This window comes from Enhydra lutris, unplaced genomic scaffold, assembly GCF_002288905.1.
Source record: "Enhydra lutris kenyoni isolate GAN:26980312 unplaced genomic scaffold, ASM228890v2 scaffoldscaffold14, whole genome shotgun sequence".
NCBI lineage: Eukaryota > Metazoa > Chordata > Mammalia > Carnivora > Mustelidae > Enhydra > Enhydra lutris.
The window spans coordinates 37,164,174-37,189,811 of NW_019154098.1; the positions used below are offsets into that span (position 1 = coordinate 37,164,174).

The 25,638-nt window shown below is 44.7% G+C and overlaps 1 protein-coding gene across 1 annotated transcript in view; it reads left to right on the forward strand.

Moving 5' to 3' along the window:
* Positions 1-3,534: 3,534 nt before the first annotated feature.
* Positions 3,535-25,638, forward strand: part of LOC111146830 (sorting nexin 31) — a 59,587-nt gene continuing 37,483 nt past the window's right edge. Inside the window, exons 1-4 of the mRNA XM_022502525.1 lie at positions 3,535-3,600; positions 3,719-3,793; positions 13,368-13,482; positions 17,873-17,937. Coding sequence (XP_022358233.1) covers positions 3,535-3,600; positions 3,719-3,793; positions 13,368-13,482; positions 17,873-17,937 — 321 coding nt within the window. The remainder of the gene's footprint in view (positions 3,601-3,718; positions 3,794-13,367; positions 13,483-17,872; positions 17,938-25,638) is intronic.

Consider the following 25,638-nt stretch of genomic DNA (forward strand, 5'->3'; position numbering starts at 1 on the left):
TTCCTAAAAATATTAAAAATAGAACTACCACATGATCCAGCAATCTCACTCCTGGCTATAAGGAAATGAAATCACATCGCAAAGAGGTATTTGGGGGCAACTGAGTGGCTCCGTTAAGCGTCTGTCTTTGGCTCAGATCATGCCTGGGATCAAGCCCCACTTTCGGCTCTCTGATCAGCAGGGAGTATGCTTCTTCCTCTGCCTGCCACTGCCCCTGCTTGTGCTCTTGCTTTCTGACAAATTAAAAAGGGTGGGGGGAGAGAAAGAGAGAGAGAGAGATTTGCACCTCCAAGTTCATTGCAGCATTATCATAATAGTCAAGACATGGAAACAATCTAAGTGTCCGGGAATGGATGAATTGATAAAGAAAATGTGATATGCGCACGCGCGCGCACACACACACACACACACACACACACACACACACACACACGAGTATTAATTGGCCACAATAAAGAAGGAAGTCCTGACATTTGCAATAACATGGATGGATCTTGAGGACATTATGCAAAGTGAAGTCAGATAGAGAAGGACAAACAGATGATCTCACTTCTGTGTGGAACCTAAAGTAACTGAATTCATAGAATGAGTAGACTGGTGGTTGCCAGGGATGACGGGTAGAGGAATGATGGACAACAGGTAACCGGTTCCAGCTGGGAGGTGAATGAAGTCTGGAGATGGCATATACGGCATGGTGCTCATAGTTAATACTATATTGTATATTTGAAAGTTGTTAGGAGTGGATTTGAAATGTTCTCACTACAAAACACCCAAATACAAAAATACAAATGGTAGATGAGGTGGTAAACATATTACCGCAATTACTTCTCAATACGCACATATATCAAATGATCATGTTGTACCTCTCAAACTTACCCAATGTTATAGGTCAAGCATATCTCAGTAAAGTTGGGAAAAATAAGATACAAAATACTCTGGCAAAAAAGTAATGTTCATTGAATGAGTCAAGAGCAGACTGGAGGTTCTGTCCCAGGTCAGCTTCAGCGCTGGCTTAGTGAAATGAAGGAAGTGGCAACTTGGACAATGCTAGGAGGCGGAGGCATGCCCCAAACAGGTGGAAGAAAGTTCCCAGGAGAATGGGCTCTGCTTTGCTGCCCTGAAGACTGGGCCAGATCCCAGAGCCTACCTGATCAGCCTCTACCAGGGGACACCCAAGGACACCCCTGGTCTTGGTTTTGGGTGGCCTTCCAGGTCAGTGATGGCCTATTGGCAGGGGAATAACCCTAATGTCCATCTACCCTGGACTGAAAAATCCCAGAGTATAGGTTTTTCAATTTGACAGAGGGAGAGAGAGAAGCAGGCTACCGGCTGAGGAGAGCAGGGATGCAGGGCTTGATCCCAGGACCCTGGGACATTTCAACTGACTGAGCCACCCAAGTACCCCCTGGAATACAGGTATTAACATGATTTCATAAAGGAAGAAAATGCAGTGTAAGAGTCCACTAACTTGCCCAAGGCCCCGCAACTAAAAGCTACTGGAATAGGAATTCCTCTTGCCATTCTCTTAGGCTCTACACTACACTGCCTCCCTAACTTAACGGCCTTAAGACTCCATTTCCTTTTCCTAAGACCAGAACCATCAATTCTTCCCAGCTCACAATGTCTGGGGAAATTCAGTGGTAGAACCAACAGAAACGGGAGAGCCCGTCACGCAGTAAGGGTGCAGGAAATAACGGGTGTTCGGCAAGTGTTGTTTCTCCTTCGCTAGTCTCAGATCCCCCTTCAGGTGCTCAGCTCTCACCCAAGGAGGACTTGCATTACAGAACAAACGGAGGGATGATGGAGGGAGCTGGGCGGGGGATGGGCGAGGTGCGTGACAGGGAGGAAGGAGGGTACTTGTTGGGACGAGCACTGGGTGTTCTGTGTAAGTGATGAATCACTAAATCCTACACCTAAAACCAACTTTACCGTACATGTTAACCAACTAGATTTACATAAAAACAAAACAAAACAAAAAAAGGACTTTCAGTGTTATCACTGAATCCTAGAATAAACTACTCAGACCAGTGGGGGAGGGGGAGGAAATCACATGTGACCTTGGAAAAGGTCTTCCACTCTGGACCTGTTGGGTCAGTGGCAGGAAGTTGCTCTGGATGTTTGCCCATAAGAGTTAGGAGATTAAGGAACAGGAGAAGCATGGAGGCAGCCCAGTGCCTGCCTAGTGACAGGCACACAGGTAACTGCAGCCTCCCCTTACTCCAGTCAGTGACCTTGATCATGGTGGTGGAGGAGGGCAGGAATTCTACCTTGATTTCACTAGAATAAGGGAATTAATATGATTACTTTACACAGCTACTAAAGATGAAAGACTGTTGAAGGAACTTGGGCTGATTAGTCTAGAGGACACAGGGTTTATAAAACCAGCTAACTGGGTGCTGACACCTTTTAAATGCAGGACTTCCCGGGGATCAAGAGAGGCCCAAACCCTTTTCATCTGATAAGGTTTCTGTTATATTAAAGGGGGAAAAATGTTGAGGTTTCCGCTATATTAATGGGAAAAATCTTTTTTAAAGGAAAAATATTGTGTTAAAAAATACTAAATCGGGGTTATAAATACCAGTGTTGGATTTAACAGATGTTACCACACAAAACTAAAGCTAATATAATTGCGCAGGTCCTAGGGCAACTACTAGATTTATGTATTTCTGGAAGATCTTAACTCGCAGAGCACTGCAGGCAGGCACCGGTAACGGGACACAAACGTTTTTCGGTCCTGTCGGGGCACCTACTTTGAGAAAAGGTCAACTTTTTGAGCTTGAGGGCGCATCTGCATGGAATTGGGTCTCTCACCCCCTCTCCCCCCCTCACACGACAGGCCCATTGGAAGGGGGGCCGGACATTCTACAAGTCGCGGAGTCAGAATGCGGCCCTGGAGCGGACACTTGGAGAGAGGTTTCTCCTCCGCAGGGCATTCTCCTCCCCCCATTCGCCTCCCCCCACTCGCCTCCCACGCACCCGCACCCCCCCACCTCCCCATTCCCACCCTGAGATGATGGGGCAGGGTGGGAAGTAGTTACATGGTTGGCCCATGGGCAGGACATTTATGTAGCTGTAGCAACCATTTTAAACTTTTGTGGGTTCTGATGAAAAATTTTAAAAAAAACCTAGAATCTTCTCCCCAGAAGATTTCGCTCTCCCCACGCACGCACCCACCCAGCCACCCACGCAGCAGGATTTTCCCGCCAAGGAGCCGGGAGAGGTCCATATCCCGGGGTGACTCCCAGCGAGCGTGTACTCCGTCCCAGGCCCCACCTGGCCCCTGGGAGGCCGACTCCGCGGGAGCTGGGCGGGGCTTGGGGGCGGTGTGGCCAGGGGCCGGCCCCACCTGCGGACGCCGGGGGCGGCGCGGCCAGCCCGCTCTCCACCCCGCGGCCACCGCCCGGGCCACCGCTCTGGGCTCCGACACTAGACCGTGCTGCTGCAGACCCGCTGCGCAACTGCTCCCGGAGCCCGGACTCGCCGCCACTGCCGCGGCTCGGTTTGCCACCGCTGTTCCGGGCCGCCGCCGTGGCCATGAAGATGCACTTCTGTATCCCGGTGTCCCAGCAGCGGCTGGACCCGCTGGGAGGCCGCTACGTGGTGCGCCTGGGGTGGGGGGGGGCGGGGTCCAAATCGGCTGGGGAAGGTCGGTGACCTGGCGGGGCGGGGGGCTCACTTGCTCGCTCAGCTAACCCGGGACGGTCTGTCTCTGTTGCAGCTGTATTCGGTGTACCTGGACGGGTACCTCTTCTGCAGGGTGCGCTACAGCCAATTGCGTCGTTGGAACGAACAGGTGAGCAGGTTCGAGGCAGCTGAGTGCGCCCCAAGACACTGGACTTCTTGAGGACTCCAAGTTCCTAGTCTGTAATTTGGTATCGCTTGGCGTACCTCTCCGTGTATGTAGGCTGCAGCTCCTAACCATCTACAGTTGGGAGATGAGGGAATCGGGCTCAGGTCCTTCTCCTAAACCCTTTCCAGCCCAATGATCCCCAGCGGCCCCACCTGGCAGGGTCCTGGGAGATGGTGGGCCCCATTCCAGTGCCAGCTGTTTCCCCAGGACAATGTCCCCATTCAGAATGAGCATACTCAGCTGAGACCAAGGTGCCTTAGGAATCTTGTACATAGGTATTTAATCTCCTTTCTCCCAGAGTTTCTTAGGCATCTTTAAAAAGGTGTGTCTATTTTGTTTTCAAAAATTGTATTTATAGGCTTCAAGTACTGGCAGGCTGGAAACCTGGGAAACAGATGAATTATCAAGACAAGAGGCCATTTCCCACTATAGTTTCTCACTCAGATGTGCTGGTGGCATTTTCTTTGGGAGGTAGCCTGATTTATTAACCTGCTCTAATGGGTTTTATTGTCCTAATAAGGAAGTGTTATAAGTCTTCAAAATGGGTTAGAGGATTAAAAGAAAGCTCAGAAATAAACTTCACCCTCCCTCTACCTCCCTGCATAGTGTTGTCTTTTTAATCAATTCTTTTCTTAGATTATATACCCTGATTTTAAAGAGAATATACCTAAAATTAGAAAGAAAGGGGAGCCTGGTTACCTCTGTGGGAAGAGCATGTGACTTGATCTCGGGGTCCCGAGTTTGAGCCTCAGGTTGGGTGCAGAGATTACTTCAAAAATTAAACTCAAAACAAAACCGAGAAACAGACTTGTCCAGGCTATCAACATTTTTGGGAGAATCCTTCCAGGAAATCTGGGTTTCTAGTGAGTCGATACACCTTCTGTTGAAGGGCAGCGTCAATTTCATTTTTTCACTATTGCAAACATTGCAGTAAACCTTCTTGCTCATATTAGAGGGCATTGGAAAAGTCCATTTTCAAGGTATGATTACATTTCTTTGGAGTCAACCAAAAACAGGTACATGCACCTTTGTGTGGTCCTGTCTGAATTGCTAACACCTGCTGCAGTTGCCCCAGAAGGTTCTCAGGAATGATGGTGGTCTGATTCAATAAGGAAGGGCGTGGATTCAGACTCCGGCAAGATGAGAAGCTACTTGTGACCAAAACGTGTCTGGGGATTTGAGAGGACTTAAGGAAAGAGAAAGTATAGGTGTGTTATGTATTTGGAGGAGAAGGTTGAGGCATCATCTCCCCCACTAATCTGTCTTCCCCAATGTGAGGTGGGGTTGGGGAGGTTGCCATTCACAGCACGTAAAGCGTGAGACAGCAATGGGGAGCAGGGGGGGTTGTGGAATTGACTACTCCCTGGCTCGTCACCTTACCTCCTCTCTGACCTTCAATTTTTTTCACCAAAAATAAAAAGAAAATAGGTGGCCATGGGTGTCCACTTTCCAGGGTACTTGTAAAGAGTATGGGCCAGTTTATCCCAGAACCTGGGACATGGTACGTGCTCAGTAAACATTTAGGGACCGAGAGTCTTGAAGTCCTGAATCTGGCCCTTCTTAACCAACAGACTCAGAAAAATGCTTGTTTTCAGAAAAAGACCTATTGAATCTTAGCAGGTTCAGAAGCAGAGACATAAAGTGAGTAAACTTTTACTCTAGATCTTCTATTTTGGAAACCATTAACAACAAACTGTTATTCACTTTTTTTTTTTTTTTTTTAAGATTTTATTTATTTGTCAGGGAGAGAGAGTGCACAGCAGGGGGAGCAGCAGGCAGAGGGGAAGCAGGCAAGGAGCCTGATGCCGGGCTCGATCCCAGGACCCCAGGATCATGACCTGAGTGGAAGGTACATAGTTAACCGACTGAGTCACCCAGGCATCCTTTTTTTTTTTTTTAAGATTTATTTATTTGAGGGAGAAAGGGGTGCCTGTGGTGGGAGGGACAGAGGGAGAGAATCTCAAGCAGACTGCCCATTGAGCATGGGGGGCTCAGTCTCAGGACCCAGAAGATCATGACCAGAGGCAAAACCAGGAGTTGGACGCTTAACTGACTGAGCCACCCAGGTGCCCCATTTCAGTGGACTTTTAAATATTGAATTGCCATAGCCTGGTGCTCAACATGGGGTATAGTATAGATATTAATACTTCATATTAAGGGGCACCTGGGTGGCTCAGTCAGTTAAGCACCTGCCTTCGGCTCAGGTCATGATCTCAGGGTCCTGGGATCGAGCCCCATATTGGGCTCCCTGCCCAACAGAGAGTCTCCTTCTCCTCTCTGACCCTCCCCCCCATCTCAAATAAATAAATAAAAATAAAAATTATTATTTAAAAAATACTTCATATTTGTCTCAAATTTTTCAAAATCCTAAAGTAGAGATTTCTTTATGCAGTTTCCAACTATCTTACATCTTGTACTTAGCATTTTTCTCCTTTCAGTAGGAACAACTTCATTTTAAAGAAACTGTTTAGAATTTAGGTGGTTATTTGCATTGTTAACTTAAAACCTTAACAAGCAGTAACTGTGTGTTAAGGTTGGTGCTGGCAGCTTTACATGTAATATCATGTTTAATTTTTATAGTAGTTCTATGAGCGAGGACTATAATTAGCCTCATTTAACAGAGGAAAACCTCTGAGGCACACCTTGCCCCAAATCAAACTGCTAGTAAGTATTGGAGTCAAGATTTGATCTCCAGAACCTGCTCTGGCCCCTTATATTTTGTGGTTTCTTACTGAAGTCAACAAAATAAATTGTATCAGTAAAACAATTGGGTCCTAAAGTAACAAGCTTTTACTCTCTTTTGTAATAACATAAAATTTCCCAATTTTAGGTGTTCAGTGTGGTGAATTTTGTTAAGTGTAGACACTACTACCACCATAATCAGGATAAAGAAAATTTTGCCATCTATAAGTTCCCTTTTCCCCTTTGCCCTTGATCCTCTCCCTCCACTTCTGACCCCAGGCAACAGAAAGCTCTACTTTGTGTCTGAGTACCAGGCCAGGATTTTATCGACTGTCCAGCCAGCCTCTGTGGGGTCCACAGTAAGCTCATCAGCATGACTCCCATCTTGTATGTAGTCTGAGTAAGGTTGTCGGATTCAGCAAGTAAAAACACAGGCTCCCCAGTTCAATGTGAATTTCAGATAAACAGCCAAGAAGTTTTTAGGTAAGTAGATTCGTGCAGTATCTGGAACATACTTCACCGGGCATCCTGTGTTTTGTCTGGCAACCCTGAGTCTAAGAAAATCTAGGGGACTCCTCTCAGGCACTTCTCAGCTAGATCTTACTCTTCTATTCCACTGAAGATTTGCAAATGGCTCAGAATTCTTAATCTGATTTACTACAAAACGCTTTTAAAGAGGAAACAATAAAAGGCCCCATCCGTGTGTGCATTGGAGTACGTTTCCTAGGAAGTTCTGTATCCTGATAGAACAAATATGTCATCTTAGAGAATTAACTGATTTATTTAAGAAATATTTACTAAGTTCCTATTAGATGGCATGCACTGTGGTATATTACATGCAGATGGAACTTCAGGACATGTGATTTTTTTTTTTTTAAGATCTTATTTGAGACAGAGAGCGTGTGTTTGAAAGAGAGGGCACAAGTCAGGGAGCGGGAGCAGGAGAGGGAGAAGCAGGCTCCCCACTGAGCCACCCAGGTGCCCCATTTCAGTAGACTCTTAAATACTGAATTGTCACAGCCTGATGCCCAATGTGAGGTACAGAGTATATATTAATACTTCATATTTGGGGACGCCTGGGAGGCTCAGGTCATGATCTCAGGGTCCCGGGATCAAGCCCCACATTGGGCTCCCTGCCCAGCAGAGAGTCTGCTTCTCCTCTCTCTCTCTGATCCTCCTCCCCACTCTCTCAGTCTCAAATAAAAAAGTAAAAATAAAAATAATTACTAACAAATACTTCATATTTGTCTCAAATTTTTCAAAATCCAAAAATAGAGATTTCTTTTTGCAGTTTCCAACTGTCTTACATCTTGTACTTAACATTTTTCCTCTTTCAGTAGAAACAACTTCATTTTAAAGAAACTGTTTAGAACTTAGGTGGCTATTTGCATCTCAAGCCTCACCTCCCCTGGTAAGTCCTCCTTGATTGCATGAGATGCCTTTCTCTGATTCCTGGGTCACTTCATGTTTAGACCTTGTCACATTTCTCCTTTTGTGTATAATTTGCCTTCTCCAGGTTATTTAGTTACAAAAGCCAAATATTTACATGAAGGAATGAATAAAGGCTGTGGGTATGGTATACCCAGCATGGACTCCTTCTTTAGTAGATGCTCAACAGAGATTTGGTGAAGGAGAAGAAGGAAAAATGAGAGAGAGAAGGGAAAAGGAATGAAAATCTGCCATTCCTTAGTTTATAGGACTTTGGATCTCCCCGAGCTTCAGATTACTATGATTATAGTGTAGCTTTGATGTGAAGGTAGAAGGATGACATGTTGATGGTGGCGATGATCGTCTACCCCACGGGACTATTTTGAGGACCAAATGGAAGAATACGCAAACTCCAGGCTAATGTTCTTTGGTGCCAGATGCCACAGTCTGGATTGCTTTGTGCTGTGATCCTTTATCTGGTGACTCTGGGGTTTTGATTCAAAGGGGCCCTGGAGAGGTGGGATGGCTAAGTCAGCATTAGAAAGGACACTATTTGTGTCTGTAATTCCACTTGTCCCAGGTCACCACTGTGGGGTAAGTGTGGGGGGCTGGGAGTGCATAAGACAGGGAAGGAGAGGCTATTTTCCATTGGCCAGTAAAGTCCTCTTCATGTTAAAAAGCAGAACTGTCTGATGGAGAAATGCAGGAGATTGTGCTGGGATTAAAAATATATATTATCTGGGGCACCTGGGTGGCTCAGTGGGTTAAAGCCTCTGCCTTCGGCTCAGGTCATAGTCCCAGGGTCCTGGGATCAAGCCCCGCATCGGGCTCTCTGCTCAGCAGGGAGCCTGCTTCCCTTCCTCTCTCTGCCTGCCTCTCTGCTTACTTGTGATCTCTGTCTGTAAAAAAAAAAAAAAAAAAAAAAAAAAAAAAAAAAAAAAATATATATATATATATATATATATATATTATCTAAACATGGCCTTTCAAAAAGAAGCAAAAACTCCAAACAAACAATACATCACATAATAAACAAAAGAGGTGTGCTTTCCTTTGGAGAACTTTGAAGAATCTTTAAAAAGAGTCTTTGGGCTAAACTCAAATACCAGGTAATTCTTAGCATGCTGTTGGTTTTAATGGCTAAACTGTATGCTGATACCAGTAGAAAAGGTCATATTTTGCTGGAGTTGAAGAACTTGGGGAGTCCATGATTGATGTTTGGCAGGCGTAACTACTCAGTTTATTACATGTTTATCTTCCGCCTTAAACCAGTATTAGAGAAGGCAGGGGAAAGATTCATTGGGCAGTGAGCTCAGGTTGTAAAACCGGCTGGGAGAGTTTGGGCTGTGTTGGGTATTTGAACCTTAAGCCATGGTGACTTTTCCCCTAGCTCTTGGACTTATGGTAGGGGTTTCCCCAAGATGCTTTCCTGCCCATGGAAAACGCGGATGGCTCTGGTGGCTCAAGGCTGCTGTGATTCAAACCAATTTGGGAACATCTTCGACATTTATGAACGCATGCCTAGGAAGACAGTTGCCTTCTAAAGATCGCTTAATCCATGGATCAAGAAATAGTCACATGCAGAGAAGACCCTTTTCTGCTCCTATTTCATTGAGTTAACAGAGATGGGACACATAAATCCCAGGTTGTTTGAGCAGCCTTGCCTGGTTTGATGCTCCAACTGGGGTGTCTTTGGACAGTGTTTAACATAACACAAAAATTGCCTTGAATTAAAAAAAACTGTTGCTGTAACATTTTATGCTAACAGATTTAAGGGAGGAAAGGATGCAAACTTCAATGGCTATAGGGGTCGGGCAGGTAATTGAAATGAGAGGCGGGTGCCAGGTGAGAGGCAATGTGGACTGGTGGAAACTGCTTAGGCCTCCTCTAAAGGGGATGATTACCCGAGGAATGTGAACCCAGTGATTCCAGAACCTCTGATTTTTCAAGAAGCCAGAGCATCAGGGTTTTGTTGTTTTGTTTTGTTTTCAATAAACTTTATTTTGGTGGATCAGCTTTAGATTTACAGAATAATTGCAAAGACAGTACAGAGAGTTCCCATTTATTCCCGCACCGAGTTTGCCCTGTTGTTTTCCATTAGTAGGGAATGTTTGTTACAGTTAATGAACCAATATTAACACACTATGATGAACTATAGACCACAGTTCAGTTCTATTTCTTTAGTGTTAACCTTATGTCCTATGGCTGCCCCAGAATCCCATCTAGGACCCCACATTACGTTTAGTTGTCTGCCTACTCTCCTCTTGACTGTGTCAATTTCACAGACTTTTGTTGTTTTTAATGACCTTTTTGAGGTGCGCTTGTCAGTTATTTTGTGAGATGTCCCTCTGTTAGAATCCGAGGTCTTTCACATGATCAGGCTGGGGTTATGGAAAACCACAGAGGTCCATGTCGTCCTAATCACATCACAGAAGAGCATCTGCATCAACGTGACTTACCACTGTTGATGCCTTGATCACCTGGCGGAGGCTGTGTTTGTCAGGTTTGAGCATGGTGAAGTTGCTCTTCTTCCTCCCTTTCCCAAAGTGTACCCTATGGGAGGCAGTCACTCTGGGCAGTCTGCACTGTGGGGATGAATGCTCCGTGTCCTTGTGGAATGAGGATCGACAGAAATTATTCAGGATTCTTCACAGATTTTTCTCTTCTCTCCTACATATTTATTCAGTAATTGATAGCTGCATAGACTTCTGGATATTTACTTTAGACTTTGGGTTATACTTTGATACTGCTTTATTTTGTTATGTTAGCAGTTCCAGCTTCAACGGAAGCTCCTTCAAGTTTGCTCCTGGAACTCTTTCACATGGGCCCACTGTTGATTTTGTTGTTGTTGTTTTGTTGTTGTTGTTCTGAGCACTTTCTTGTTTTCTGGTGCTATAAGATGCCCCAGACGCCTCTTCTGTATCTCCTGCATCAGTCCTAAAAATCAACTATTTTCTTCATGGAACCCTGGTTGCTTTAGTTGGGGAATGGTTAAGAGAAACCAAGATCTTGGGCTAGGTATGTTCATTGCTACTATCGTATTATTGCTTCGAGGCCCTCTCAGCTGACAGAGCAAGGAAATATGTGTATACACGTAGCTATAACTATCTTTATATGTAACCATCTGTGTCTATGTTAAGCTAAACATGAGTTCATATCAAGATCTCCAAATATAATCCATTACCACAAGGCTCATTCCAGCCCACTCCCCTTGCTAATATGAAAACTCTCACTTCACTAATGAAAAACCTGATTCCCATCACTTACCATCCATTTACTTAACGTATCTCACCTATAGGCAGGCATTTACTAAGGCATAACCTTTCTAGCTCTTGGATCATTGCTGTCCAATAGAACTTTCTGTGCTCATGGAAATGCTCTATGTTTGCTTTGTCCAATTCAGTAGCAGCTTGCCCCAAATACTGTTGAGTGTTTGAAATGTGGCTAGTACAACTGAGGAACTGAATTTAAAATTTTATTTCATTTTAATTTATTTAAGTGTAAGTAGTCACAGGTGGCTAGTGAGCATCCTGTTGAATGGCATAGTTCTCAGCCATTGCAAAGATATTGGCTTTTCCTTGAGTAAGATAGGAAGCCATGAAGGATTTTGAGAAGCAATGGATTGATCTAGCTTACCTTATAGAAAGTTACCTTAGATGCTGTATTAAGAATAAACTGAAGGGGGCAGGGGCAGAAGCAGGAAGTTCTGTTGTGAAGCTGTTGGAGCAATGAGGCAAAGAGACGACAGTGTTTTGGACCAGGATGATGACAGTGGGGGTGGAGAGAATTGGTAAGTTGTTGTGTTTTTTATTTTATTTTATTTTATTTTATTTGAAAGAGAGGGAGAGACAGAGAGCATGAAGAGGGGCAGGAGGCAGAGGGAGAAGGAGAAGCAGACCCCCTACTGAGCAGCCCCCCCCCCCATGTGGGGCTCCATCCTTGGACTCTGAGATCGTGACCTGAGCCAAAGGCAGACACTTAACTGAATGAGCCACCCAGGGGTCCTGAGAGCTGGTAAGATTCTTGATGTATTTTAAAGCTAGGGCCTATGCAAGGTAAACATTCACCAGATACACACTGTGTTTGTGACAAAGGCCATGGAATTAAAATTCCTGCCTGTTTGTTTCTCTTAAATCTGTTCTCATTTCCTTTAAGCCACTGACTATGACAATATTAAGAGTTTTAGTCCTTCTCCCGAGGCACCATGTTAAACCCTGATTTCTGGCTAGTTTCCTTTCTCATATTTTATTTTATTTTTCATTTATTTTTAAGATTTCCTTATTTCAGAGAGGGTGGGCAGGGACACAGAGAGAGAGAATACAGCAGCCTGAGTGTGGAACCCAACATGTGGCTCCATCTCCAACCCTGAGATCATGACCTGAGCCAAAGTCAAGAGTCAGATGCTTAACCCATCCAGCCACCCAGGCGCCCCCTCTTTCTCTTACTTTAAAGAGAATGATGTCGTGCCTTATCTTCAAGCTGCTACTGTAAGTGTAGGGCTGAAATGAAGGAAGATGCACTTTTGATCATCTAAATTTAAAACATATTTTTGACATATACACTATTTAGCTTGCATAAAAATAACTGCCACCTTGGTCTTATGTCAATATTTGGGTGGGTGGAAGCCTGGGAAGGGCCTCATTGGGTTTCTACAGGGATCATATGTCAGCCTTATAGGAATTTTACAAGCCAGCACTGTCCTATAGAAATATAATGTGAGCCATATATATAATTTAAAATTTTCTGGTAACCCAATTAAACAGTATGAAAAGAAACAGGTAAAATTAATTTTAATTAGTGGATCTAAAATATTACCATTTCAACATATAATCAATATAAGGAGTTATTAGTGAAACATTTTACTTTTTTTTTCTCTGTACTAAGTTTGGCAGTCTGGGGTGTATTTCATACCGATGGCATATCTCAAGTCGGACTAGCCATATTCCCAGGGCTCATTAGCTCTAGCTAGGGGATACCTTCTCAGATAGCATGCTGTAAACGTCTGTGATGTTCAGACTTGGTAGAGGTGGGATGGGGAATTAAATCCCTAACTATGCTCATTGGTACCACAGATACTATTGGAGAATGAGTTAAAGAAACATTGTATGGTATGAGTGGTGGGCACTCTTGCAAAAACAAATGAAAAATTAAAAGGTACCCCAAATCTACCAAACTCAGACTCGAGAGGTCATTTTGTAGTATGTCTAAGAGTATCCCCAGAAACCTATTGTGAAATAAACTTCTTAGGAAAACCAAAGCATCCCCTTTTCCTCCTTGTGGCCACCAGGAAGGGTTAGTTTTAAATTAAGTACTAGAATGAGATTTGCCCAAAGAGGGGAGGCTTTGGTGTCTCATCAACCTTAAATTAGGGGTTCTTTGTATTAACTGTGTGTTTTCTGGATTTCAGCTGAGGCGGGTCTTTGGAAATTGCCTGCCACCCTTTCCACCAAAGTACTATCTTGCAATGACCACATCCATGGCTGATGAGAGGAGGGACCAGTTGGAACAATATTTGCAGAATGGTAGGTATTTGGATTTTGTTTTTACAGATTTATTGAGATATAGATCATAGACTGTAAAATTCACACATTTAAAGTGTGCAGTTTGGGGGCGCTTGGGTGGCTCAGTGGGTTAAGCCTCTGCCTTCAGCTCAGGTCATGATCTCAGGGTCCTGGGATCAAGCCCTGCATCGGACTCTCTGCTCAGGGGGGAGCCTGCTTCCCTCTCTCTCTCTCTGCCTGCCTCTCTGCCTACTTGTGATCTCTGTCTGTCAAATAAATAAATAAATAGAATCTTAAAAAAAAAATTAAAGTGTGCAGTTTGGGGTACCTGGGTGGCTCAGTTGGTTAAGTATCTGCCTTTGGCTCAGGTCATGATCTAGGTCCTGGGATCGAGCCCCATGTCCAGCTCCATGCTCAACGGGGGACCCTGTTTCTGCCCCTCCCCCCACATGCTTCTCTCAGTTGCACTCTCTCTCATATAAATAAATCTTTTTTTTTTAAAGTGTGCAATTCAATGGTTTTTAGCATATTTACAGAATTGTGCAACCATCCACCATAATCTGAGAATATTTTTGTAACCCCAAAAGGAAACCTTACACCTATTATCAGTCACTCCTTATTCCTCTCTCCCACATGCCTCTATCACCATCTATATTAGTTTCTGTCTTACTAGATTTGCTTGTTCTGAACATTTTATATAAATGAAACACACAAAATATGGCCTTTGTATTTGGTTTTAAAAATATTCTGCTTTCACATTTGCTTTTGGATGCTGTATGTTAGCATTGGTTATAGAAGTCAAAGACCTATTCCCTGGATCGAGACTGAAATGGAGGGATGAGATGAACTGTCTTCCTGAAAGCTCTCAGGAAATACCAGAGATGCATTTCCATCTCCGTCCTCCCCAGGGAGCCTCCCAGGTCTGCTCTGACCCTGGCGAGGCTTGAAGTACCCTGGTCCTTGCCCTTTGCTTGCACTCTGCAAATGTGCACAGCAAAACTGTGCTTGGCAAAATCAAGCATGCTCAGCAAGGGGGTTTGGGAGAAATCGCAACATTGGCATTCGAGTATTTAAAGATTTTGAAATGGGGCAATAGTATGTACACGAAATATTTTAAAACTAGAACCGTCTCAAGAGTATACAATGAAAGGTCCATTCCCTTCCAGCCCAGTACCATCCCTCGCCCACCCCTAGGCCTCTAGAAGTAAACGCGATGGCTTATATATTCCTTGGAAACAATTTCTGTGTCTACTAGTGTGTATGCACATCCCTGTTTGTTAAACACAAACTGGAATATACCCTGTATACTTTTTTTTTTTAAAGATTTTTTTTATTTATTTGACAGACAGAGATCACAAGCAGGCAGAGAGACAGGCAGAGAGAGAGGAGGAAGCAGGCTCCCCGCCGAGCAGGGAGCCCGATGTGGGGCTCGATCCCAGGACCCTGGGATCATGACCCGAGCCAAAGGCAGAGGCTTTAACCTACTGAGCCACCCAGGTGCCCCCCCTGTATACTTTTTGGTACCTGATTCTTTTTTTTATATTAAAGATTTTATTACTTTTTTTTTAAAGATTTCATTTATTTATTTGTCAGAGAGAGAGAGCACAAGCAGAGGCAGAGGGAGAAGCAGGCTCCCTGCCAAGCAAGCAGCCTGATGTGGGACTCGATCCCAGGATGCTGGGATCATGACCCGAGCCAAAGGCAGCTGCTTAATCGACTGAGCCATCCAGGCGTCCCTTGGTACCTGATTCTTAAAAACTTTATTCTTTTTTTTTTTTAAAGATTTTATTTATTTGACAGAGAGAGAGAGAGAGAGAGAGAGATCACAAGTAGGCAGAGAGGCAGGCAGAGAGAGAGAGGGGAGGAAGCAGGCTCCCTGCCGAGCAGAGAGCCCAATGCGGGGCTGGATCCCAGGACCTGGGATCATGACCTGACCTGAAGGCAGAGGCTTTAACCCACTGAGCCACCCAGGCGCCCCTTAAAAACTTTATTCTGAAAGAATTTCTGACTTACAAAACAGGTGCAGAAAATAATGCAAAGAATTTCTGTTAGTCTTCACCCAGATTTCCCAAATGTGAACATTTTATATTTGCTTTATCATCCTCTCAATTTCGTGATATTTGTGAATTATATATATATAACTTTTTGAGAGGCCTGTGTTAAATACACAAGCCACTTTCCCCTTAAATACTTCTGTGTATATTCCCTAAGATCAAGGACATTCTCATTGACAACCTCAGTGTAGTTATCAAAAGCAGGCAATTAACACTGATACAATAATGTTATCTAATCTAGAGACCTTTGTCAAACTACACCAACTAACCCACTGATACCCTTCATACACAAGAAAAAATATTTTTTTCTTCTGTAAGTTGATTTCCCCTCTTAAAAATCTATATTTTATAGACCATTCTAGATCAGCCATGAGAGATTTAATTCATTACCTCTCATGGTGGCACTTGTTTCCTTAAAGATAGTCAGTAAAAATTCTAGAAGTCATCTATTTCCCATTCATCTTTTGTAATGAAGAATATACCTCTTTTAGACCTGTTAGATAAGCCCTTTCAAACTCAAAAATGTAGTATCTGTTGAATTCTTCTTCTCTCTTGGTTTGATATCTCATATCTGAGGGAAATAACTCCTTTAACTACTGGACTTTCTGCAAATGATCACAGAGCCTACAGGATTGCTTTTCCAGGCCTGGCCTTTGTGCACAACATGGGGCTGTCTCCTGCCTCCTCTTCAGGCAAGGCAGAGCAAGGAGAGAGCGGAGCTTGGTGTTGGGACTAAGACATGGGCTCCAGAGTCAGACCCAGAGTCAAATCCTAGCTTTGCATTTCACTGGCTGTATGACTTTGGGCAAGACATTTACCCTCTTTAAGCTTTAGTGTCTATCTGTAAAATAGAGATAATATTTACCCTAGGGTTCGTTGTGAAGATTAAATGAACTAAAATATACAAAGTGCTTAGCAATGTACCTGGTTCTTAATAGTTGCACAGTAAGTACTAATTGGATGAACGTTTTTTTTTAGCAGCTTTCCCCATCTCCAAGAATCCATGCTAACGATTATGTTAATTTGCATATCTACCACATGGATTCCAGAAAATAAAACAGGGCTCCCCACACCCCGAAATCATCTCCCTTAAAAAAAGAGGGAATACGTTTTCTAAAAAGTTTCTCGTAATACTGGAGATCTTCTTTTCATTATTTTCTTTTGAAAAAATGTTGCATTGTTTGGGAAAGATACTTCTTTTTTTTTTTTTTTAAAGATCTTATTTATTTATTTGAGAGTGAGAGAGAGCATGAGAGGGGAAAAGGTCAGAGAGAGAAGTAGACTCCCCGTGGAGCTGGGAGCCTGATGTGGGACTCAATCCCAGGTCTCCAGGATCATGACCTGAGCCAAAGGCAGCCACTTAACCAACTGAACCACCCAGGTGCCACAGGGAAGATGCATCTTGAAATGACTTTGCCAGTGCTAGTTTTGAATGCTAGAAGTGACAGTGAGGCAATCAATTGAAACAGCAACAAAGAAAGAAGGAAAGGAAAGGAAAAAGGGAAGGGAAGAAGGAAGGAGCGAGGTAAGGAAGGAAGGAAAGAAAGAAACAGAAAGAAAAAAGAAAAAGGGAGGGAGGGAGGAAGAAAGGAAAAGGTATGGTGGGGGTGGGGGGGCAGGGTGGGAAGGGAAGGGAAAGAGAAAGACATTTGCTACCAATTTAGTAAGCATGCAGGTTTGGTTAGACTGCAGGGTCCAGGACAGGACTTACAGGGAAAAGGGTAAGAAATGAGACAGCAGGCTGGGGAGCACCTCCTGTAGGAGTTTGAACTTCTCACGGGAAAGCTTCTGCCCCTCTGCTCTGACCACAGCACCCGAATATTGGTATCTGAGCTTTAAAAACTATGAAGGTGAATACTCTTACGGGTATAGAAGAATAGAAACCTTGAAATCTCTCGGACAGCCTTCTAATCACTTCTCTGGGGATTATCTCTTGAGAGCTCCTATCCATAAGTGAGGTACTCGGAATCAGGGTTTCTTGGTTGATTTCAAATTTTCAAATTGAGAAATGTCTTGCCGAAGTAGGAGTCCAGATCCAAGTTTTAAGATCTTTTTGCCTTTCCCCATTAATTTCATCCTCACCCCAGTAGGGCAGCAAGCTGTATAGTGAGCAATACAGGGATATGGGAATAAAGTGGGACTCCTGGAATGGATATAATGGGTTCGTGTTGCTGTCGAGGCTGCCTGGAGGAGGCAAGCTTTGTGGATTTGCATGTATTTGACAGGTCATAGCTCTGTTGCCCGAGGAGGCAGGGGTGCACCGGGAGGGCCTTCAGGGTTCCCTAGAGGACAGAGCAATTTAACAGAGAAGTCAACTCAGCCCCATGCTAATCTGACTCACCATCCATATTTTTCAGTAACTGTGGACCCAAACATGTTGAGAAGTGACATTTTCATTGACTTTCTAAAATTCGTACAGCTGGTAAGCATGCTCTTCTTTACCAAGATCATTATTTTGCTGCTGAACATGTCTCTTAATTACCATGTGAGTGTTTCCGGCCATTGACCCCACAATGGATAAAATAAATTCATTTGGAGTAATTGGAGAATCGTTCCTATTTTAGCTTTTTTTTGGTGGGGGGAGGTTTAGATTCTAGAAGGAAAGTAAGCATGCCACTTGACCTTTGAACTTAATTAAGCAGATACTTTTTAATCCTGTAGACTAAGCATCGTACATCTCAAAACTGACCATGGGGAAGAGAACCTTTTATTATTAAGGGCGCCACAACAATTCGGGGACCTTCCTTCTGTAGCTGGGATCCAGTGTGCCATAGTGAAGACATCGAGACAATAGTAGGAGCTGGACCAACTGTTCCTTGTATAGTCTCTGCTCCTGACTTTGTTGAAAATGGAACACAGAGAAAATTCAGTGTGAACAGAATGGCAGAGCAACTCCCTTTCCTTTGTTGGTCTACGGAACCACTGGCCACTTGCCTGTAGAGGCTGGACGTTTGCCCAGTAGGCTTGGTTAGCACACTGCTCATTCTCGTTGTACACAGGGGAACATTTTTATGCCTACGAGTATGTTCTTGACTGAATGGAAAGCTTTGCGAAGATTGAAGTCATAAGAATAACATGATTTTTTTAACTGGGTCCCTAGCTAGGGGAGGAATGATACTTTGATGGGGTTTGTAAAAAATGGAAGCAAATTTCATTTATTCAGTGGGTCAACCATGTTGGTATAGTAACTGGTCCATTCAACCTGAGAAATGACCCTGGAGTCTCCCATTGTGTCACCATTCATATTTTCACCTATATTTGATGGCTTAAAAAATACGTATTTTCTTTTTCTTTGAGTTTGTTGTTGAGGTGTTGATAGTTGTAAAATTCAAACAGCACAGAAGGGCGTATGATCCCACCACCAACCTCCAGCAACCCTCTTCAGAGGCAGTGGTTTCCAGTTTATTTTTTTATTTTTTATTTATTTTAAGATTTTATTTATTTATTTGAATATATATGTATATATATATAGAGAGAGAGAGAGAGAATGTGTGCATGCGTGGGAGCAAGCATGAGTTGGGAGGAGGGGCAGAGGGAGAGGGAGAAGCAGACTCCCTGCTGAGCAGGGAGCTTTTTGAGAGACTTGATCCCAGGACCCTGGGATAGTGACCTGAGCTGAAGGCAGACGCTTAACTGACTGAGTCGCACAGGTGCCCCAGCTGTTTCCAGTTTAATGTGTGTTCTTTCTACACATTTCTGTGCATCCACATGCATTCATATCTATGCATATCCTTTCTGTTTTACAAATAAGCACATATTCTACACACTTACTGAAACTTTTTTTTTAATTCTCATCTTGCAAATCCTTCTACACCAGTCCCCAGAGGTACAGTGGCCTCAGTTTTATCATCTTTTATGTACATTGTAACTTTCCATTTAGCACTTTTTAAAAGCCATTCATGGGGTATCAGTGTCTTGGAGTTTTGAGTGTCTTTTCTTCTGATACTCTGAAAGATTTTTGCCTGGTTTTAGTTCTGTTAGTATTTTACCTTACATTGCTTCCTCTGATGAGATTTCCACTTTTGTAATGGCTTTATTTTTCTCCTCTATGTCTTCCATCAACGTGGCCAGCTTTTCAACCTTTTTGTTATTGTACCTCTTTTTTGAGGCCTTCATCTCTTCTTTGAGGTCTTAGTTCAGAGAAGCTCTATTTTTATTAATACATCTATCATTGGCATCTCCTTAGTGGCATGGTGTGGAGAATATAGTTTTTACCCTAAGTTGGTCACGATTCCTCCTCCTTCCCTGCAGGAGTTTTGCCGAGGGCTCTGGCTATTTCTTCTCCAGCAGTCACTCAGCTTTGGAAGGGTCTGTACTTCATGAGTCAGCTGACACTCAGTGTTGGCGAGGAGCTGGGGTTGAGTCATTTGAATCTATCCATTGTACTTCTGGATCTTACCTCTTGTTTCTGAGCACTTTCTCTAACATTCTGCCCCGAGGGCCAAACAGTTTATCTAGCAGTGAAGCCATAACCACAGTTCCACACATCATGATCTAGCATTTTAAACCCTCTTTTTGGGTGCCAGGGTGGCTCAGTCTGTTGGGCATCTGCCTTCAGCTCAGGTCATGATTCCAAGATCCTGGGATCGAGCCCCATGTCGGGCTCTCTGCTCGGTGAGCAGCCTGCTTCTCTCTCTGCCTCCCACTCCCCTGCCTGCTCATGCTCTCTCTCTCCCTTTCAAATAAATAGATAAAATCTTTTAAAAAAATAAAATAAAATAAACCCTCTCATTGACTAAGTAGTTTTAGGATTGGCTCAGTGTTTAAGAGTGCAAGGTCAGGAGTGTGATGACCCAGGTTTCAATTTTGGCTGCCCAACCTTCCATTTGTATGGCCTGGGGGGCAATGTACCCAGCCTCTTTGTATCTCAGTCCCCCAGCTGTAAAATAGGGGAATCACTCCTGCCTCACAGGGCTGTTTTGAGGATTGAGTAAGCGTTTAGTGTCTCTTAAAGCCCTTAAATATCATCCGGCAAACTAACACTTATGAAGTACTTGTTACCGTTAACACTGGTCTTTTCTTCTCTTCCCAACCATGCTGAGAGATTGCTTTCTGCAAAGATAGTGTGTCTGTACATTTTCTTTTTTTGGCCTCCCCTGCCACTAGGTAGTGTCCAGTTGGCCTACAGTTATATTCCCAGACAGGCTAGTCCCTGGGGATTAACTCCTTGCAGCCGGCTTCCCTGTGACTTGAGTTCCCTGGCACCTCCACACTTCTGCTTCTCTCCTCCCCAACCAGGTCTGATTTCAACTGCACTGGGCACCCCCTTTGAAAACCCAGTAGTGGTTCAGGCTCCGGACAATTTTCAACTCCTCCCAGGAGGATCTTCCTTCCGGTTGTTTTCTGTCTCCAAAAGGAGAGCAGGACGGATGTTTATAAAGAAGCTTGATGATTTTGAAAAAGGAGTTTAAATCAGGAAGGTGGTTCCGTCTCCCCTGCATCCCTGTCCTGCCTTATGCTGTCCTTTATCATTCACACATTGAGCAAATACCTAGTGAGTAGTGAATGCGCACCGAGAGCCAGCACTGCTCTAGAGGTGGGGGAGACCCCAACAAATAGCACCTAGTCCAGCTCACCGAGTTTACTGTCGTCTTGGGGAGACAGAAAAGTCACTGGGCAGGGCACTAAGTGTAATGAATACTGTGAGATGGGACCACGCACCATGATACAGGAGCACACACCATGAGATGGGACCGTGCACGGTGATGCAGGAGCCTGTGCTATGAGATGGGGCCATGCACTGTGACGCAGAAGCACACATTGAGACGGGACCACGCACCATGATACAGCAGCGCACACTGTGAGACAGGACCGTGCACCATGATGCATGAGCACGCACTGAGATGGGACTAAGCACTGTTACGCAGAAGCACGCACTGAGACGGGAGCGCGCACCGTGATACAGGAGCGCACATCGCGAGACAGGACCGTGCACAGTGATGCAGGAGCCTGTGCTGTGAGACGGGACTGCGCACCTTTACGCAGAAGCACACCCTGAGACGGGACCGCTCACCGTGAGACAGGAGCGTGCACCGTGATGCAGGAGCACACGCTGTTGAGCCGGGACCGCGCACTGTAGATGCAGGAGCACCTGCTGTGACCCGTGAGAAAAGGGCCAGGAGACACTGCCATAGGATGAGTGTGTGTGGGGGGGGGCACTTTCTAAAGGAAGTGACAACAAAGCTGGTATTAGAGATTTCTGGGGTGGGCAGGGGTATCAGATTATACTCTAGCTTTTTTCTTCCTGTTAGGGACAAAACACATAGTGTCTGGCCTTCTGGAAGCCTCAGGACTGATATTAGTAAAAGGGAAGCAGTAGCCACTTAGCAATGGGGGTGAGTCTACTCCAACTTCCAGGAATCCCTTCGCCGACCACCTTGCAGGGCCAGAGCGATTTACTGGTGGTAAATAGATGCAGTGAATGCAGAAGAGGTCGGCCCACCGAGCTCGCAGACAGATTGCTTAGTGCAGGGCGCATGGGAGCCAGGAGAACTGGAATGAGCAGTGGTGATATGTGGATATGCCAGACTGTGAAAGGAGACTGAGGAACAGGGATTGGGCGGTTTTGCCCAGCTCAATATTCTACAGACCTGCATATTTGCACCTCTTCTGATAAGTGCTTGGCCTGCACTCAACAAGTGATTAATGCCAGGTAATCACAGGCTCCCAGGCCGGGCTCTCTGGGCTGAGCAGTACAAGAGCGTCTTCTCTCTGGGCAAGAACACAGGACATGAGAAACCTGAACGTGTGCAAGTTTCCCGCCCGCCCTCCTGAGGAAACCCTTTATCAAGGATGATCATATGCAAGTTGCAAAAACAAGAGGGGTTTCCTGCTGTGGGGTGATTCAACCTGGGCGAGGCCTCATGCTTTATGTGCATTCTCTCCTTTATCCCGCACAACTTGTTGAAAGAGGTGCCATTAGGATCTCTTTTTCAGGTGAAGTAACTTGTCCAAGGGCACATATCTCATACATGAAAGAGCTGGGATCTGAACCCAAGGAGTCTAGACCCAGAGGCCCTGCTCCATGGATGTTATGAGAAATTTCTAGAGTGATGGTAGCCCACCCAGCCCTGCCCCTAATCACATCCCTTTTGTTTTGTGTCTCCAGACTCCCTTCATTTACCACGCTCTATGTTTTTCCCCTGTGATCGCCTTGGAGATAAAGGGATTTTTGAAAAGGTGAAATCAAAGTCTTTAGACCAAAAACTTTTTTTAATGTTCTTGATTCTTAAATTGTAGTATTCTGTGGTCTGATGTGAACAACATGTTTGAGAAAAAGAAGACTGAGAAGGTGTTTGGAGTAGCTTTTGTGCGCCTGGAAAGTTAGGGGCAACCTACTGACCTGGGAAGTCTAGTTCATTCTGGCTTTGCTTGGGGGATCTGAGAAGTGACTATTTCTTTACTTCCTCTTGAGAATGTTTATCATATGCCTGTGTGATAAGACCTCCATAAGAGTCTCCGAACCGTGGGGTTCAAAGAGCTTTGGAGTTGGTGAACATGCCAAGATGCTGGCAGGGTGGTGTGCCCAGAGAGGGTGTGGAAGCTGTGTGTCCCTTTCCACGACTCGTGGCCTAATGCATCTTTTTCATTTGGCTGTTCCCGGGTTGTGTCCTTCATAAAAGTGGGTGATGATAGGTAAAAAGAGCTTTCCTGAGTTCTGTGAGCATTTCTTGAAAATTACCAATCTTGAGGAAGGTGTCATGGGAACCCCTGATTTCTAGCCAGTTGGTCAGAAGTGTGGGAGGCCTGGACTTGTGACTGGGATCTGAAATTGGGGAAGAGCTATCTTGTGGGACTGAGGGCTTAACCTGTGGGGTCTGCGCTAACTCCAGGTAGGTAGTGTCAGAAGTGGGGTGAGTAGAGAAAAACTGTTTTTCCTTGTAGCATCCTGTGAGCATTATTAAGGCCAGCGTAGATTGTATAGTGGTGAGCATAGCTGCCTTTCAGGAGCAAAGTAAGGACATTGGAGGGGTTTAAGCAAGGGGAGAACATTTTTACATTTGTGTTTTAAAAATATTTCTGTGGCTGGTATGTGGAGAATGCTTTGTAGTGGAGGAGAATGGAAACCAGGCGACACATGGGTGGCTCAGGAAGTTAAGAGTCTGCCTTTGGCTTGAGTCCTGATCCTGGGGTCCCGGGGTCAAGCCCTGTGTTGAGCACGAGGGAGCCTGCTTCTCCTTCTCTCTCTGCACCCCCCATCCCCATCGCTCATGTGCTCACTCTCTCTTTCTCTCTCGCATAAATTTAAAAAATAAATAAATTAAAAGACTGGAAGCCAGGAGGCCATTGCAGGAGTCTGGGGGAGGAGATGTCAGTCGGGTCTAAGGTGCTGGTGGTGGAGAGGAAAAGTGGATGGATTCAAGAGCTAAGAGTGTAAGGTGTAAAATACGCACAACTCAGAACTTGACTGGATAGGAATATTAAAAATATCTTCCTGACTCTTTTCTTGAATCCTTTATTTCTTACCTGTTGGCGCTCATTCTAATGAAAGGGACATGACTTCCTCCTCTTTCCTTCCACTAGCAATAATGCTACTGTATAACCCGGCTGGGCATTTGCTGTGAGTACTGTTCCCAGTTCCACACCTTGCTTCCTTGAATCTTGACCACAGCCCTATGAGGTGGGCACTATTACCATCCTTATTTTAGAGCTGAAGGAATGAGGAATACAGAGGGCAAGTAACCTCTCCAGGTTGGCACAAGGTCCCATGTGGTGAGCACAGGAGCTGGGCTTGGAACTCATTTCCTCACATGGTCCAGCCCAGTCCCTTGGAACCTCCAGGAGGATTGCTGCAGCTGACCTCTGAGTTTCCCCCACCCCCCTCTCTCTCTTCCCACTCATTTTCACCACACAACCAGGCAGGTCTTTCCATAACTCTGTTTCCAGCCTTCTGCTTTCTTTTGCGTTTTTAATAAAATCCTCAAGTGTCTGATTTCAGGGCCCTTTATAATCTGACCCACTCTGCCAATCCAACCTGCTTTCTCACTTTTGCAGAAGAATTTAATAAAGGTATGCCTTTATATCATTTTAGCTGTTCATGTAATATAGCTATCTAACCAGTCTGCAATTTGGTTTGAGTTGGGAGTTGCCAATTTATAAGATAATATAAGTTAATGCTAGGATTTCTTTCAGAATCTTACCAGAAAGCAATGGCATTCTTTTCATTCATTTTGAGTGTTTTTCCCCTGAGGTAAGAGATCTCTGTGATTATAGGCCCCAATACTTGAGCCAACATCTAGGCAAAGATGTACCTAGAAAGAGACTATTTGCAACAGTTATTTTGAGGGAGCCCATAGAAACTTAGTAATTGTAAGTACATGGTGGGGAGAGGGTAGTTAAAATTTAAAGTCAAAGCTTACTCTTTGATAATAAAATTAGGAAAAGTAAGCCTGTCATTAATGTATCGGCCTTTTGTGGTACCTGGGTAATACAGTTGAGTTGTTGGATTCCCCCAGTTCCCTACAAAACCTGATCTGTCGTATCTGTGAATGTGGTCGGTGTGAGGAAAGGGGAGGCGTTGCCTGTTGAAGGGAAAGGTCCCAGTTGGTCAGCTCACCTGAGTGCAACTCTGATCTCCGAACTATCTTAGGACTGGTCATTTGGTTCTTCTCTCCCCCAGCCTGATACCAGCAAGGCAGTAACCTGGGCTGGGTGCACATTGTCTAGGCACCCCTGTGTTACTGATATTCTAGCTTATGTAGTAAGCTTAGAACACAGACAGTGGTTTTTCTCGGTTCTCCCCAGGGTGATACATAACCACTGTTATTCTAGATGCCGAGGAGAGAAGCGAACTCATTGCCTACAGTGGATGCGTTGGTGCATTAGGGTTTAATCCTCTCGTAGATCCTGGGATCAGAAAGGCTGTGACCTGAATCAGCCTCCAAGAGATGAGGCAGCCCTGTAGACTGACAGCATCCCACTTGGCAGGGGCTAAAAACAGCTTTCCCCCAGACATAGCTGCCCTGGAGGCTCAGCTGGGCAGCACTGCCCATGCCTCCTCCTGGTGGCCCCCTCTCTGTGGTAACTGAGCACCAGTTACAGCTTCACACTTTCCCGAACTCTGAAGGCCTTCCCAGGGTCTCTAGCATGTCCTTGACATTTTAGACCATTTCACCCAAGAACT